Below are 17,934 nucleotides of genomic sequence, written 5' to 3'. Positions count from 1 at the left end.
CTGTACAACAAAATACACAATACACAATATAGAAATATATAAGAATATATGAAGAAATATAGAACAATAACAGCAGCTGTACAAGTACTAAATGGTATGAAGAAATATAATATCCAGGGTTGTGCAATCCACATGTGTAAGTGTCTTGTGCAGTGCAAATATGCTTAAAGTGATTTATTTAAGTGACTTGTGATAAAGTGATTCGATTAGATGACCACACAGTGTAGTTGTGCAGTGGCCACTAGTGTAAACAAATGTCCAGAATGTCCAGCGTGTGTGTAAAAACCATATGTGTGGGTCAGTACTATGTGGTGGTGTGATTGAGAGACCGTATCGCCTGCGGGAAGAAGCTCCTCCTCAGTCTTTCTGTGTTGGTCTTCAGGGAGCGGAATCGCTTTCCTGACCTCAACAGAGAGAACAGTCTGTTGTTGGGATGGCTGAGGACTGTTCTCTCTGAATGAAGAAATTAGATAAAAATTAAGAGTAAAATTTGCCTCTTCTCTGTATTTTAAAGAAAATCAAATAATGTGGGTGTTTTTGACTGTGTGACAGAAGATCTACAGCAGTTTCTACAAAAATGGGATGTTCTTTTCTACTTTTCTCATGTTTTATGAAGCAATAAGTGATCAGCTAATAAAAAAAAACTGAACAATGTAAAAGGGTATTTTCAACTACGCTGTTTAAAAACGTCTACAAAGTCAGTTATCGGTCTCTCTCATTAGGGAGCAAAATGTGAATTCATTTCACAGGCGTGTGCAGATGTGCAATAGGTGCATGTTGAATGGGCTGCAGGTCTCATGTGACCAACAGTGATAATAAAGAAAAACTAGAAATAGAAGTCAGTGAGGAAGGAGGAGAGAAAAGTGGTCTGTGGCCACCACCTGCCTAACCACTCCCCTTTTGGGGCTTGTCTTGTTGTTGCTTCTCCAGCTCACTTGTTGTCACTTTCATTTCACCGAAAGAGGTAAAAGGGCTTTCCAATGGCTCATGCTTTTCAAACTTGAGGTTTGAGTGACATTGCATATTACTCAGATGATTGAGTGTTAACTTAATTTATACTCTGATGAGTATTTTGTGATTTGATAACCTTTATCCTTCATTAATTGATGAAGTGGCTTCAGTTGCCTAACACAGCAGTCCCCAACCCCCGGGCCTCGGACTGGTACCGGTCCGTGAGTCGTTTGGTACCGGGCCGCGAGAGTTGAGGCTCAGGTGTGAAATGTATAGTTTTCAGGGTTTTTATCGGTTTTCAGCGTTATTTTGTTATCGTTTTTATCGTTAACTCGGTTTTCCTGGGTCTTTTCACGTGTGCTATGAATAAATCCTCTTTTTTTCAGTACCGGTACTAGTTTTATTTTGTTGTATTTATTTACAACCTTAAAGACCTTAAATATTGTCGGGCATAAACCGGTCCGTGGCGCAAAAAAGGTTGGGGACCGCTGGCTTAACATGTGAAAGATCCCTGCTTTGAGTCTGGGAGGGGACACTAAGGGACATTTGGTGAAAAAGTCAAACAAGTGCTGTGGTGATGCCCAGTTGTGACCCCTCAGCTAGAGCAGGTCATCTACTAATCGAAAGGTTGGTGATTCGATTATTGGCCGCTGCAGTCTGCATGCCAAATATCCTTGGGCGAGATACTGAACCCCAAGTTACTCCCTGATTCATTCATTGCAGAGTGAATGTCTGTGAATGTTAGACAGCAAGCACTAAAGCATAAAAAACTGCTTGTGTGAAGGAGGTATGTTGTATGAATTGCTTTGAGTGCTTAAGGAGAGTAGATATATGAGCCAGTCCATTAACCGCTAAGGAGCAGCTGAAAGACCTTTTTAATTGAAGAACTGCTAACACTAGTATATGTTGGCAAGGACATGGGTTAGAAGCCCAACCAGTCATGTGCAAATAGCTTTCTTTAGTTCTGAAAATTTAGTTATGGTGGTGGTCAGAGGGCCCGGTGGCGCCAGTGTCCGGCAGCCTGGCCTCTGTCAGTGCACCCCAGGGCAGCTGTGGCTACAATGTACAATGTGGCTACAATACAATGGGTGGATAACTGAATGTAAAGCGCTTTGGGGTCCATAGGGACTAAGTAAAGCGCTATACAAATACAGGACATTTACCATTTACCATGAAAAGCAGAGAAAGCAATCAAAAAGCAAACCCTGAAAATGCCACTTAATGATAATTACTCCGATTGCATTACTGGTTTATTACAATAGCAGAAACTAGTGTTTTTTTCTCTCCCTTGCTCTGGGCAAAGGAGTAGTATATGTTACCTTAAGGGACAGAAGTAAACAAGTCTTAGGCCGTGACTATGCAAACTGGCTCTACACTGTAACTCAGATAGGCAATCCTGTTGAGTTGTTGAATGAGCTATTTGGCGGCTGATGACGCATCGTGCTCGACGGACTTTGCAGTCAAGAGTTGTGCAGACTAACGGTGTCTGTCAAATCCTTACAACCACAGGTTTCAATATCATTTTGTGACGGCTGTAACTGGTAGAGGCTGAATAAATACATATACATATATGTAACTGACTTACAGTTAACCCTAAGCCTAACCCATGGCTTCCAAGCCACATGCAGCTTTTTAGCGGCTTGGAAGCCACAGGTTGCTGACCTTTGGTTTCAACAAATGAGTATTTATAATTATTTTTTCCACTGCCATGATTTGCGTAAGAAAAGGTATAAACAGGTTTACAAAACTATTTTGTTTTTCTAAAAGATGAGTGTGATTTTGACATAGCCAGCATGCAGAACCCAACCCAAGAGCTCTCTGTTCAGCAGTAATTACTCTCTTCAATATTTGAAAGTCCACTCACCTGTGCAGGGGAGTAGAGGCGACATCGAGGGTGAGTGTGTCCCTCATGAGTAGCGCTCCCTCCTCCTCCATCTCGAAGTGGTGCCATCAATCCGCTACTTGGGCCTCCGACTGTTCCCGCTGTAATTGCGCCAGACACTCCGCCACCTACGCCCGCCCCGCTCGCAGTGGCAACGGTGGCCCCAGCGATAGCTCCGATGCCTCCCATCATGCAGCACAGGCCTCCCTGGGCCAACTCCAATTCAATCTCTGCATCCATCTCGGCATCCTCCTGTGCCTCCTTGTTGGAATCGTCCAGATGTTTCATCAGCACGGCAACCACCACGTTTATCAGTACGAACTGAGCTGTGAGCACGAATGACACGAAATACATCGGGGAGATGAACTGCAGTCCGGCATGACAGCCGTAGTCGGTTCCTGGACGATCAGGCGGGCACTCTCTCAGGGTGTCCTAATGGATAAAAGGGTATTGAGAGAGTTTTAAAGGATTGAGGAAGGAGACAGGAATGAAGTGTCAAACACATGAAAAGGCAGTAAAGGAGCAGTGAAAGAGTGAGTGGATAAAATGGAAAAATAGTGAGGATTCGGCAGATAAAGCTGAATAGCAGGAAAGTAGGGAAAAGAAAAGGGGAAGAGGAAAAGATCAGTCAAATAAGGAAGATTTTATATGTAGTAAACACACAAAATATTTGCTAGAAATAATTATTTTAAATCAGAGTTGGGCTTAGAAAATGTGACCATATTGCCCAGTTTCATTTCCATCATTTACCAATCAATCAATTAATACTCTTTAGTTTTAACATGACACACTGTCAAACTTTCACACTTCCAGAAATCTGCTTTTCAGCCACAGTCACTTTTTAGAGAGCCTAATCAGCACTGATTAACAGCTGGATATGAGCTGTTATAAAATTTTAAGAGCTCCAGGTACTCGGGGTACTTGGGTGTGATTGGAGAGTAAGATTGAAGTGATAGATGAAATTGAAGAGGCAGATGAAATAGTCACTTTTTGTGAATGTGAATTTGAATCTTCATTCATCCTCTGTAGACTCTGAGTGCTCATTTACATCTTCAGGATCATCTTTGCTAAAGGACACGCTCATTACGCACTCATTTCCCCAACCTAAATACGGTCTAGTCCACAAATTTGAACTAAAGACCTTCAATTATAATTCAGCTTCTCATCCTCTTTCTCTGCTGAGGTTGGAGTAGCTTATATACGATCAGCCAACCAGTTCAACGTAAGCATGTATGTGTTATTAGAATAGAATTAGAAATGCTCAAACGGTGTCTCATCTAAAAAAATCTGTCCAACACTGCCACTGGAGACAAGTTGAGGTAAAGCGGAGTGAAAAACAATCATTTAGGTCCATTAGATAACCCAGCCCAAAATGATGAAATGAGGATGAAGAACAAAAGTACCTTCATGATGCCATTCCAGTTGTCGCCAGTTGAAACCTGGAAGAGCGTAAGGAAGGCCATTCCAAAGTTTTCAAAGGTAGCATGGCGGCTCATTCCTTCACAGGGGTAGTCAGCATTACACACTGAGACCAAACATCAAGTGGAAAGAAAACAAAATGAGCAAGACATGGTAAAGAGTGAATCGTGGCTCAGTCAGTTGTATCTTTTGTAACCCAGTGAGTTTACACGACTCAGTAATGCACTACAACATGTTATTGTTAATTGGGATTTATCATTACTCTGTTAATCACTGAGTTGATCAAAAATAAATCAATAATAAAAGATAAATACTATAAATATAAGAATAAAACCCAAAGAGTATATTTAACACCCCTACTGGTTAGGAAGGAACAAGCCCCGCCTTCCCCTGCTCTGTACCGTCACGTGCTCAGACACAGAGAGAGACGGAGGTGCACGAGACCATCACTGATTTTCACCGCCAAGCTTTTCGCTGGAAAATAACTATTAACTTGATAAATTGAGCAAATATCCATACCGGAGATCTGCATGGACCTTGGAGAAACGGACCTGATTTATTGTGAACATTTCGGACCTTGAAACCATCGCGGTGAGTCAGAAGCTGTTAAGCTAACCTTGAAGCTAAAAAGCTAACAAGAAGTTAACAGGGAATATAATGGCCCGATTTCAATGTTGTAGATCTGCGCGGGAGCGGATGAAGTGGACAAGATCCTCTCTGAGAGTTGAACAAGATCCTCTCTGAGAGTTGAACAAGATCCTCTCTGAGAGTTGAACAAGATCCTCTCTGAGAGTTGAACATTAGAAGTGTGCTGGTGAGTTAAACTGGGACTGGGCGAATCAGGCTAATTGAAAAGCTAACTAGCCTAATGCTCATAGCTGTAGCTGACCACGTTTTCACTGTGGGAGAACACACGGGGTTTCTCACTGAGTTCAGACATTTTGAGCACTCAGCTTGTGTGCTGATGATGTTCTAGTATTACTTGTTGAATATTAAATGCACTAAAATTAGATGATGGAATAAGTTAATGTTGATCTTAAAGGTCATGAATCTATTTTATTTTGTTACATTTGATGCTCGAGTGGCACTGGATAGATGTCCGTGTGTATTCTTACTGTGCTGATACGTTACCACATACTGTAAAACTACAGCCTGTGGGTTTTTGTATATTCTTTTGGTAATTTTATTCTGTACATTGAGTGTAAATAATATATTGCTTCATTGCTATGCAGTGTAAAGCAATGCTCCTGTAATTCAGTTAAAGGGCAATACTGTAAAAAAATAATCTACCATAGTTTATGGTTTATTTCTGATTTCTGATAGAAATGTGCACCTTGACGATAGAATAAGCTGATTGTGATTTAAAGATTGCATTCATGATTAAGATGCACTGTATAGACTATAGTTAGAAATTAGAATGAATGTTTTGTGCTTGTTTTGTTATAGCACTTACATTATTTACATATGGCCATGTATATCATTAGAGTGTGAACTGAATTAGTAATAGTCCTGTTGTTTACAGGCTAGGTTTTTTTATGGGATCGTGAGACCTGGATCTCTTCCTGACGAGGAAGATGGCGAGCCTTTCCCTTTGAACCGAACCGAACCACAGCCATTCTGAGTTGGCCCAGAAGGGCAGGTTGCTCTTCTCTCACGAACAATTGCAACAGTGCGGTAGGACGAAATCGCACCAATCACAAACTTTTGACCTGTTGGATTTGACTTGACTGAACACTGACTATTAAGCCGGCAAGACTGACATATCTGAGCTCAGATAGGATTCTGACTGTTATTATTATTGCTGTCACTGTATTTTATTTTATGTTTTCATTCCTGTTCATAAAATGCTGTTAAATTGTTGCTAAATAGTTTAATACAATTCATAGCAACTTTACCTGTGGCTCCAGTCATTCTTCTCCACGCAACTCCCTTTATCCCTCCTGCGAATCTAGCTATTGGCCCATTCTCTCCATCTTACTTTAATTTCCCCTACCCTATCCTGTACTTGGCTACACTTTCTTTTGCGTCTGTCCATAGAGTGAGACATAACAAATGAGCAGGTGGTACAAATGGAGATGAATCCAGGTCAAAAAGGCAAATCCAAACATTCCTTGTATGCTGCGTTTTTCATTGCAGTGTTTTTACAGATATCTAATTATATTTGATAAACATGCTCCAAAAAGCCTTTAGTAGGAACAAAAGTGGTGTCTGAAAGACCCACCTAGTTCTCCAAACAGCTCCACACCCAGAGCAGCATAGATGAAAAACAGCAACATGAAGAGTAGGCCCAAGTTCCCCACCTGGAACATAAAGAAAAAGCATTCATTTCTTATATTCATTTGTGGAATCGAATCACGTGGACCTCCACAGTTAGGTGAGGGGGGCTCAGCCACTGTGCAAACTGACTCAGTAGTTTCCAACTCCTCCTCCTATTTCCCCTGTCAGAGTTCAGAGATAACGGTACTTAATATAACAGGATTTCACTATTTATGAGTTTATATTTGAAACCAGAACCTTCATGTTCCTTTTGCATTGCTTGTTATCATCCGTGAATCACACAGCAAGGCCTTGTCTGTCTCATGATGAAACATGATTAACTGCAGTTTTGTTCCTGTTTGTTCCTGTTTGGTGCTTCTCCAGGACTGGAGAAGAATTTCATTGGCTCAGAAATAGTTGCAAGGCAGGTTTACGCAGCATCGTCATTGTATTGCACAGTTCTGGGTGACACTGTAATATGTGTGAATCGGTTGATGTGGATGGTCACAGTGTAGATGTAGATGGATAAAGGGCCCCTGTGGGTGCAGTAGTAGGCACTAGCATCACACCATTAGCTAAGTCACTTCACAGGGAAGGCAGTGGGGTGCTTTTAAATAGGTGAATGTAGGATTCTATTAGACAGTCAAATGAACTGAGAGAAGCTGGGGATAGCATACAATGTGTTTTAGTTTTTACAGGAGGTGAGATCACAGTGGAGGACTGCATATAATGAGAGAAGGAGATAAGCAGAAATGAATGTATATACACTACAGAGGAGAGGTTAGGCAATGCCTGAGGAGAGCGTTCTTCTCATGATAGATGTAAAAAAAAATCCATGCCTCGGCCTGAAGCAGTCTGCAGCTTGCAACTTAAACCCATCTGATGTTTTTGGATTCCTTGAGCAGAGACTGAAAGCAAGCTTCAGGAGCAGTGTTGCTATACAATGTGAAACAGACAACTGAATGCTAAGGAAGCAACACAATGATCAACAAGGTAGCTGAAGTTGGAGCATCCTGTGTCGTGTACATCTTTTGGTTTCCGGTAAACGAATCTAAAATCTAAAGCCATCTACTACATTTTAAAAGTGTGTCCTGAAAATGTTGTTGGTGCCATTGGGAGGAACATTTTTTTCTTCAAGGTAAATTCTTTCTCCATAATGTGATATGAGAAACACTGGCATATGGTCAAGGCCACCCACTTCAAATCCCAACTGAAAACAAGCAGGATGATTTGTTTTCTTTACAGACACAGACCGTTAAGGACAAAGACATCGCTAAACCATGGAGCACAACCCTCCTACTGTTCTCTGTCCTTAAGCAAAGAACTTGTATTTGAGACACATTTAAAACACAAGCAGAAAAGGTCACAAGACACTACTTCTTCTTATATAGGCATTTTTAAAACCACTGTATATTTCTTTGGTGCCTAGCAGAGGGATGCCAGTTGGTGTAATTGAGAGAAATTCTGAGACAATTTCTAGGTGGACCAGAAAAAAAAGGTCACAGCACACTCATGCATTTGATTTTTCTACTGTGCAAGCATAACTGTGCATACTTGCTATTAAGCTATCTTTCTTCTGGCTTCAGTGAAGACGTGCTCTACTGAAGAAAACATTGATGTTCTGGCTTGTTACGTGCTCACTTTACAAAAGGTAAAATTGACCTCATGAAAAATGTGCGGATGCTGCAAAATGAACTTATTTAACAACAGAGCCTACTGCTATATCGTATAGACAATGCCAATTACATGCTTCATTTGCTCTACACAGAGTTGCAGTAACATTACAAACGATCAACTAATGGCTTTTGTGTCATAGCACAGTGGCAATAAATCTATCATGAAACGACCTGTGAAAAAGAAAAAATATAGATGAAATGATACTGGAACACTTCCAGGATCTATACGATTGAATGCTTTCTTCCCATTTTTACTAATATATAAATACACAGTAGTATGCTATTTATAATGCATCACAGTGAAGCCTCAACTGTTATTGTTTTTTCAGAGAACAGCTGATAATTTGGCTTTTTTATGCTTTTTTTTATTGGACACTTAAAAATAACAATGGCATTAAATTAATATCTGCCAGCATTTTGAATTTAACAGTATTTCATTTACTATTTACCAATGAAACCTTGAGTTTGTGTGTGTTCATGTCGATTTTGTTTTTGTGAAACTGAAAATGAAAGAGCTTGCTTTTATAAATGCGAGGCTTACTGAAGCAGAGACATTTTCTGTGACTATAATTTATATATGTGCACAAATTTTGCAATCCAAACATCAGGGAGACAAAAATCCTCCCAGACACCCAGGAGAAAGAACTTCTTGCTGCTGACTCACTCCATTAGAAATGCCTCGAATAAGGATATGTTTCCAAGAGTTGACAGTTCCAATACATCACAGCTTTCTTTCCCCTCTAGTTTGACCAATTTTCTTTTTAAAAAAGCTTGACACTTTACACATTTTAGAATTTTCTGTATATCTCGTTAAATATGACCCATGCTTAGATCCATAAGCTTTTTTTGTCATTTTGCCTCTGTACTCCACCACAGTGGATTTAAGATGTGACTGAAGTGCAAACTTTCATTTTTAATTCAACGGGTTTTAAAAGGTAATTCATATATTAACAGTTTAGAAATTGCAGCAATTTTATCTATTAGTCGCTCATTTTCAGAGGCTCAAAATGAACTGCACAGTGACTGACAAGCAGTTTTATGGTCAAAGAAATCCCGTTCACTTGATATTCTATGACAAATGTATTAGATAAAAGGTAGCTGCTAACTGGAAGTCTCAATCTGAGGTTCCAAAACATGATGATGCCAGAAAAAGAGGCCATCATTTGGCTAAAATCCCAAAATGAATCTTAAAAAGGAAAAAAATGTGGCAACACCAAAAGACCATTGAAAAAAAGATAAAATCGATAACTGTAAATTATAGTCGTGGTAAAGAAAAAACCCTTTGTCATTGTCATCAAGTCTACAAGCTAGAGATGAAATACATAGAAATACAGATGAAATCGAGAGGATTTACAACAAGGTGAGATTAGGTCAGATTAGACTTGACTAAAAACATCTGAAGGAGACGCCCAGTTTTAGAGAAAAATCTTTGATGAAGACTAATTTGTATCAAAATGATTGGAAAAGAAAATTATGTGGAAGGAGTAAAACAGCTCATGATAGAAGTGATAGCTGATGGGCTACGCCCTCTGCTCAGCTTCAGCAGAGCTGACTTTATGGCTCTTTGCAGTGCACATGGGTAAGAGGTGAAAGCAAAAGCAACCCAAGAATTGTCATGACAGAAAAATGAGATATTAAAGCCAAGATCCAAAGGATCAAAAAAGGACAAAAAATAATAATAATCCATAAATCTAAAGTGACTTTGTCCGTTTACGTTTGAGCCTCTGAAAATGGGAGAGTGTGGGTATAAAACCTGCTGTAATTCCTGCAGGGTTAAGTAGTTTTGTTAAACGCCATGAATTAAAGCTTAAAGTCTGCACTTCAAGCAAATTTAGATCATTTCAGTTTGAACTGACTGTGGTGGTGTACAGAAGCAAAATTATAAACCTGTGTTGAGTCCCAAAAGAGCAGAGTGTGACTGGAGTACGTGCTGGTAAAATATCTCAACATTACTGAACTCCTAATAAGTTATTAAACATCCCCAGCTAAAATAGTCGATCTACAGTGTCTCTGTGTCCCCTCAGATTCCACAAAACCATCCATTAATATCAGCAAAGGCTTGAGACCAAGAGTCTTTCAGTGCAACAGGGGAGCAGAGCACATTTGCTGCTCTGTTCCCATTAACGGTGGTAAGAATGAAAAAAAAAAAAGAAATCTTAACTGCGAGTGTGTGTCGGTGTTTTTTTTAAAATTCCTGAATAAATTAGAGCAGCCATGGAAATTTACCAAGTGTCATAAGATTAAGGGCAAAAATTTTTCTAATAACCTGACTTTTTAAAAGTTCTTATTCTCAGAGAGCGTTTATCGACTCTGGTCATTTATCATTTCACAAATGTTAATTAACTCCTGGGTGCTCTTGAGATAAGCTCTGGGGTGTGTGTGTGTGTGTGTGTGTGTGTGTGTGTGTGTGTGTGTGTGTGTGTGTGTGTGTGTGTGTGATGACTCATACCTGAGGCAGAGCTTGGACCACGGTGTCAAGAAGAGCTCTCATCCCCGTTGCCATTTTCAACAACTTCAACACTGAAGAGAGATCACACAGGGTCAGAGAAAACTATAGCCATGGGTAAAACTGCATAAGTCTGTGTCTGTACGTGACACTTGACCTACGTGTTGGGGTGATAAACAACCAACAACACCTACAGAGTGAAGAGAAGTAATACCAAAGACAGAAAGACTAAAGACACCAGAGGGATGGAGGAGAAAAGTCAAGATAGATACATAAGGTGTGGGCAGAGAGAGAAAGAGAGACAGTAAACGATCAATACATGGAACAGGTTTCCCAGCTCATCATAAGCGACCTTCGACAATTCCCAGATGTCCAATTTCTGGAGGAACTCGGTAATTACTGGAGCCAGAGGAAAACATGAGAGTATTCTCACAGAGAACAGCAAGGAACAATATAACCTCCTGGGAGATGGGCTGCTCTTCACAGTTCTTAGTGAAGATACACAGTGCGTGACAAAGAGAGGGTGAAAGCAGTGGTTACAGCCCACGAAGAGAACAACTCTTAATAACCTTTTCACCAAAACATACAGCCAACAGCTTTACTTACAGGCAGTTGCTGCCTTTATTTGCTGAAAACATTTTAGAGTCTTTAATGCTCGATCACAGCGACTTTTTAAAAAAAATGCTGTTTGCCAATCATTTTAATAACTTTGACTATATTTTGACCGCTGGGACTTTGTCCTGTAAGATCTGGTACTGCAATTAAATATCTACAGTTCTGAAGGAGGACTTCTGTCTAATGAACTATGACATATGATGATTGTTTTGGCACCTGGTTGGAAATTAGCCTCAGCAATGCTACAGTTCGTAAAAAAGCATGGCTGTACATTATTTCAATGTCAGGTTTCATATTACATCTAATTTGGTATCTGTAGGATATAAATTATAGTTCTGTGGTTGATATTATGACTGCTCAGTAACACTATATATCCTCATTGGTCACTTTGTTCGGGACAACAGTTCAACTGCTTGCTAGCATAAATATCTAATCAACCAACCACATGTTGGCAACTTTAAGTGTTTAGGCTGATAGGCGTGGTTGAAACAACCTGCTGAACTTCAAGTCCAGCATCAGAGTAAGGCAGAAAGGGAATTTAATGAGTCTGAACGTGGATCAGACAGACTGGTTTCCCCTGTCTTCACTGCAGCTCGTCCACAGTTAGCTAAGAATCAGACAACAGTAAATACTTAGCTAAAAACTGAGTATTGTAAAAAACATGTAATTTATATAGTTTTTAAAGTATATATAAATTTGAGCATATTTGCATAGTAACAGTATTTTATTTCCAGTATTTGTTTTTGTTTGTTTTCCAAGTTATAGGAAAAAGTTTCTCTGGGAGACAGCTGCTTCTGAGGCTAAATGTGCTACACTTCCAAATTAATGGTTGCATTTGTCATCTTTCTTTTTTCACTTCTCTGGGTTTTATTTTTATACAAAATATAAAATGAACACAAATAATAGCCTTCTCATTTCTATATACCTGTTGACTATTTTGGAGTAGCAGCTAGGCAATACTTACACTCAAAGTCTAGCTGGTAGAGCTGTTTGTTCACTGACTGTTTTGAATGTGTCCATCTGGTTCATTAAAAATGTCAAGCCTACAAAGAGTTTATAACACTGAAAAACTAAGGCTTACACCATTAGTTCAAGGGAAAAGCTAGCATCCCTGCCAGCTAATAATTCACAAGCACGGTCATTATATTGTGGGGTAGATTATTATTATACTGGGTCATGCTAAAAACATTAAATGAGATTTTATTTGTTCAAATGCAGTCCTTGGACTTTGAAGGAGTATTAGGGCCACATTAAGAAAAAAACATGTTATTATTCATTTTGAGAATAAAGTCAAAGTAACAATTTGAAAATAATTACAATGTTTTATTAGATGGGTTAGTTAAATCGTACTTTAGAATTGCTTTTAGTACAAATAAATTCTTTCTTTTTTAGCACATAAACACTGTGTGGTGACAAATATAAGGACAGAAAGATGCATATAGTCAGTAGGAAAGACCACAGAAATTTGGCCAGATTTGCGCAAAATGAAACAATGAAATGAAACATCAATGGGCAGATTACTAATGGTCACACTATGATTTACAACAAGACACAAAAAGACAGCTGATCATGCTGTTTCTACACAGGCATTTAGTAGACGGCATAAACGCTGTGGCAGTTATTTGACTTGAAACGACAAATTTCATCTCCACATTCTGAATTTACTCTGAGAGTTTAATCTCAAAATGAACAATAATATTTTTCTTTTAATGTTGCTGTAACATTTCATTGTACTGGACACTTTTAGAGAAAAACTAACAATAACTGCCAACATACAACAAAACAGTCGGATGAATATTCTATTGTATTATCCCACTAGCGAGTTGGAATTAATCCACTTGTATGAAACGACTGTGGAACATTTTAATATTCTCTCTCACAGTTACAAATTAGTTAACATTCATACACAGTGGCAAAAATGTTAAGAGAAGAAAGACTAAAAGTCACCAGTAGCCCTCACACTCATCATCAAATACCCCACTTGCTTCTTAATTACCACTGGCTGCTGTTTAGTTAGCATATTACCCATGGGTCCACTCAGAGGTCCCTGAACAGAATTATGGAGGGCAGAGGGTGATGGTAAGAGAGGGCGAGGATTAAGTGAGATTGATGTAATTAGCCTTTATCCCCCACAGTGTGAAGTTAAGAGGACAGCCCAAAGAACTGGTCCTTCAATTTCCCCAGATTTATTAGAGCACAGATGCAAAATGAGAGTCAAGTTAAAAACAAGAGCAAATCTCAGTGATATCTGGATACTGATATCAACCTCAGTGAGCCTCTTTTTCAAGTTACTCAGTCAGTCAGTAGGCCAGTCTAAAATTCTTAAGCAGTCAACACAACTAGTCATCGTTATCCATGTGTCTTCGTTCAGCGGTAGGTTTGAAGGCTCCCTAAATGCTGTTTCATAGATTGAATTAAACACATAAAGAAACATTCATCACTTCCACAAGTTAAATCAAACAAAAATGAACATGTCTGTAATATTTAACATAAAAAGCTTCCAGGACATGAGAGATTACACCTGCTAAGCTTCTGTTAGGCTCCTCTGATTTCATTTTCAAAAGCTTCATTTACAAAAATAATGAACACAATCATTTTGTGAGAACTAAATTGAAATTAGCGATGTGGAAATATACATGACTTTTAATTTATCTCGACTGCTGGGTGATATTAAAGAACAGCTGGGCACACTATAGCTCAAACAACAGCTACAGAAAACTGAAACAGAAGCAAAACACACAAAACCTCTGACTAATTTTCTCTGGAAAAATGGTAAATTAGGAAACGGGTAAGGGACAAGCACATGTATAAAAATATAAAATAATAAAAGAAGTAATGTAAGATGAAGTTTGAGGCATAAGAAAACACCATGGGCAGGTTAAGGACGTGTGCCTCTGTGGGTTGTGGTATACCTCGTGCTATCCTGAGCACCCTCATGATCCTGATGATGGTGGGGTTGATGGGGAGCGAGGCATTGATCTCAATCTCTTCCAGGGTGATGCCCATCACTGACAACAGCACAATGGCCAAATCCAACTGGTTCCACCTACACACACAGACACGCACAACGACTTTTCAACATACCGGAAAAATACCGAACCCGACGGAATATAATGTGAGTCTTAAAAAAAGGAGAACGAGGATGAATTGCTCAGGATTTCATGACTGCACACATCATGGTCGGTGTCATGTTAATTTCCCAATGAATATTAATGTTCTACATCACATTTGTGCATAATTGGCCTTACTTTCGCACAACTGACTTGGCAGAAGAATTGGTAACAGCTCACCATTACCCTAAGGCCTGCTCCAGCTATGAATATTTATAATAATAGTAGGATAAGAGTTTGAATACAATGCAAACTTGGACAAAGAAACAATATCTGCTGAGTGATTTATGTAGCCTGTTGTCATTTTATTGGTCAAAAAAAGAGTTACTAAATGGCTCATGTGGGAGAATTCATGAATGTAAAGTTAAATAAATAATGTGGATTTTGATATTTTTGTCAAAGTTTTGATGCAAACTTCATATTGTAATGCTAATTCTGAAACAAGCATCGCATAATCTCATCAGACAACAAACATAAAGAGGACATTCTTCAGTTATATTGTTGTTGAGTAGCTATATTATGAAAGAACCTTTAAAACCCTTATATATGAAAGAGACCTGACCTTTCTTACTTTAAATGACATGTGCACTTCCTTAAATATACATTCCCCCCTTATTTTTTTTTAAATGTAGCAACGTTTCCTTCACTTTTCACTCAGGTTACAGCAAAATTATTGCCCGGGGGAATGTTTCCCCACTGCGTTTCACGCTAGACAATATCTTAGTGCCGGAACAACAAGAAGCGGCACACAGACAGACTCACACAGTGTAAACACACTCAAAACAGGGTTGCCTAATAAACCCAGGGGTTTCCAAAAAGACACACAAGGGTGAAGACAGAAAAAGACAAAGGTGCTGCAAAAGAAGAGAGAGGAAGGACATAGAGAAAGAGAGCCATGAAATGTAATGCACACTAGAAGAAATACCGTGACTAACTAAAACTGAGACACATAGAAAGATGGACATTCAAATAGGTCGGAAGAAGTAATTTTGAAAGCAAGAGGGGCAGAAATAACCAATAGCAATTTTCTCCAGCACAGTTCTTGAAATGGATCGGAAGCAGCAATAATAAATCTACATAGTAGGGTCGAATAATATTCGCCAACACTCTCACAGCTGCTCCACGGTCTTGTATACGTAACTGAGAGAAGAGCCCTGCAGGATTGCTATGATGCTGGGTGAAGATATGGAAATGAGTTAAAAATTCAAGACTTTCTGCACCTGCACAGTTGGATCGTGTTTTTAAATTAAACATTCACCATATAATTGACCGATGACATCATCAAAAACTTGTGTAAAAGGGGCTTGGATCTTATTCTCTTTACACAGTGCTGGCATAGTCGGTTGGTTATATTTAAACAACACATTTTTGTCACCATCCATCTGTCCATAGATCTAACCAGGTCTCTTAGCAACTTCATAGTGTATGCTGTTAATATACTAGCAGGCTCACCGACACTGCATTCTCACACAGGAAATACCTGCCAATGATATCTAAAGCAGGATTTAGCTCTTTGTGGTTCTAATTAGGCACAAAAGCCTGAAGAGAAAATAAACAACCTGAACAGAAGTGCAGAACTTGAAACGTGTGGAATAAGAAAGCAAGCATTCTCTAAAAATGGTCTTCTTCACCTTTTTTGAGATTGCATATTATGCTCTTTGTATGATACCTGTTACAGTCCCTATTTTCATTCACTGTAGGCTGTTTTTTTGTGGATTGACAATTTCTGGCAAAAGTTAGTGCCAAACATAAACAATCTTTCTTAAAGGTACAATGTATAAAATTTCCACTACTAGATGTCAGTAGATAGCAGTAAACTGAGTTCTGTGTTCCAAATTCAAGTGTATATTCCTGTAGGAAAAACATGTTTTTGTGAGAGCAAAAACATTCAATTTGTACTCATAATGACCACAGCTCGCATGTTTCTGCAACTGTTTGGACCTGATTCTCCCCAGAGTTTCAGTAGAGTGCTGTGAGTCCACCGTTTACCTCAGCTGTCAATGCAGGGTGAGAAACGTCCACGTCTATTTACTCTGGAAGAGGCTGTAAAACTTTGTGAAAGGAGTCTGATCTGAGTCAATGAGTCAAAGAAGCCGACTTGTGGCCAATGACAGACATACTGAGGTGAGTTCCTGAGGATATGCAGAACGTTTCTGTCTGTTTCTGCTTCTGTTAGCCACTGTTAGCTGGGGTTTGTTGGGTCTGTGTTTCCACAAGCCCCGCTAGTTTAGAGACTTATTCATCATGAAGACATCAAGACATAACAGAACATCTACAACCGGTTTTTCACTCGCTAACGAGGAAAGTTTTTGGTCAAGAACCAGCTCTTGGAGCTCACGCTCCTAACCTGTCTCATGCCCAAAATCCCCCCAAGAGCAGCTTCCCTCGCAGCTATTTATTGACAAACTGTTACAATACACGTCACAGCACGAGCACCTCCCTCTGTAAAACCCCCAGTGGTTCTAAGACAAGGCACTGTGTGTGTGTGTGTATGTGTAAGCACGTATATGCATGTGCAAGAATGTGTGTGTGTGTGCGTGTGTGTGACCTCCTGCTGACCAAAAGGGTCATAAAAGCAGGAAGCTTACAACAGAAGAAACAGATCTTGCAGATAGGATGTATGTACAATAAATCCTCCCCCAGCACAGAGTGGCTGGACAGGTGGTCAGGATCAAAGGGATGTCTTGATCCTATAGATTGAACTCAGACTTACAAATTTAAGAAGCCCAATGACAACATTCAACAATTAGACTTAACAGGGTTAGCTGCTATTAGCAGGTGTTGGTGAAACTGTCTGACTTGTTGAACTCTTGAGACACTTACGTGAATAAATATGATGCGAGAACGTAATGAAAATGTATGTCAGAGAGAAAGCGTAATTTTTAGGACACTAACAACAGCTGGTAGCTGTACGGAGACAGGAGTGTTGCATATCTAATTTGCAGACAATAACTGACTGCAACAATATTGGGAATAAATAAGCATGTTTGTCTGACTTGAGAGGAGGAAGAGGATGATATTTGATGAAGTTGCTGGTAACGTTGTCTCTTTCCTTCACGTGTTAGTTCCTCTGCAGATAAAACATAGGTATGATGCTTCATATCTTGAGTCGGAAGTTGCAGACACAAATTAAAATGTCGCTCCATCGCATGCAAACACCTATAACTTCTCCTTCCCCTTTGGTGTTTTACATATATAGTCGGTCTCTAGGCAAATACGTAAAACACAATTAGTTGACAGGGAGATGTCCATCACGGCCACTGTAGTCAAACATGGTGGGGGAACACGGCGGCTTTCACTAACGACAAATCTGGTTCTATGTACATTTAATAGATGATTCAATTTATAAGAAGGTATAGGAGTGCTGGAAGACATAATCACAAAGTAATCTGCGTGTGTAAGTTTTGCCCTTGAATCTGTGATCTTGTATTTTTTTCCTGTCGTCTCTCAGAGCTTAGCTGGCCACAGCAAGCAGCTGCTTCTCTATTAGGAAGAAATATAAGAGATAAGGCCGTGGTATATAATACCAGAATATGGACTGTACAAGGATTAACTTGCTGCTGGTGCTATAGTATAACA

General features: G+C 39.4%; 1 protein-coding gene and 1 long non-coding RNA gene across 4 annotated transcripts in view; one reads left to right on the top strand and one right to left on the bottom strand.

The window, feature by feature from the left end:
- The window catches only part of LOC113024643 (voltage-dependent T-type calcium channel subunit alpha-1I-like), a 264,807-nt gene that overhangs the window by 23,999 nt on the left and 222,874 nt on the right, over positions 1 to 17,934 (bottom strand). For all 3 annotated transcript variants that reach the window (XM_026171859.1, XM_026171860.1, XM_026171858.1), the window contains 5 exons: positions 14,158 to 14,291; positions 10,634 to 10,704; positions 6,474 to 6,552; positions 4,237 to 4,358; positions 2,816 to 3,265 (listed from right to left, as the gene is read on the bottom strand). In XM_026171859.1, coding sequence (XP_026027644.1) covers positions 2,816 to 3,265; positions 4,237 to 4,358; positions 6,474 to 6,552; positions 10,634 to 10,704; positions 14,158 to 14,291 — 856 coding nt within the window. The remainder of the gene's footprint in view (positions 1 to 2,815; positions 3,266 to 4,236; positions 4,359 to 6,473; positions 6,553 to 10,633; positions 10,705 to 14,157; positions 14,292 to 17,934) is intronic.
- LOC113024644 (uncharacterized) lies at positions 4,457 to 6,146 on the top strand. The gene is made up of 3 exons (XR_003272694.1): positions 4,457 to 4,843; positions 4,933 to 5,066; positions 5,775 to 6,146. It is a non-coding gene; the product is annotated as an uncharacterized LOC113024644 (long non-coding RNA).

Source organism: Astatotilapia calliptera, chromosome 6 (genome assembly GCF_900246225.1).
Source record: "Astatotilapia calliptera chromosome 6, fAstCal1.2, whole genome shotgun sequence".
Lineage (NCBI taxonomy): Eukaryota > Metazoa > Chordata > Actinopteri > Cichliformes > Cichlidae > Astatotilapia > Astatotilapia calliptera.
This window is presented reverse-complemented; position numbering and strand designations above follow the sequence as displayed.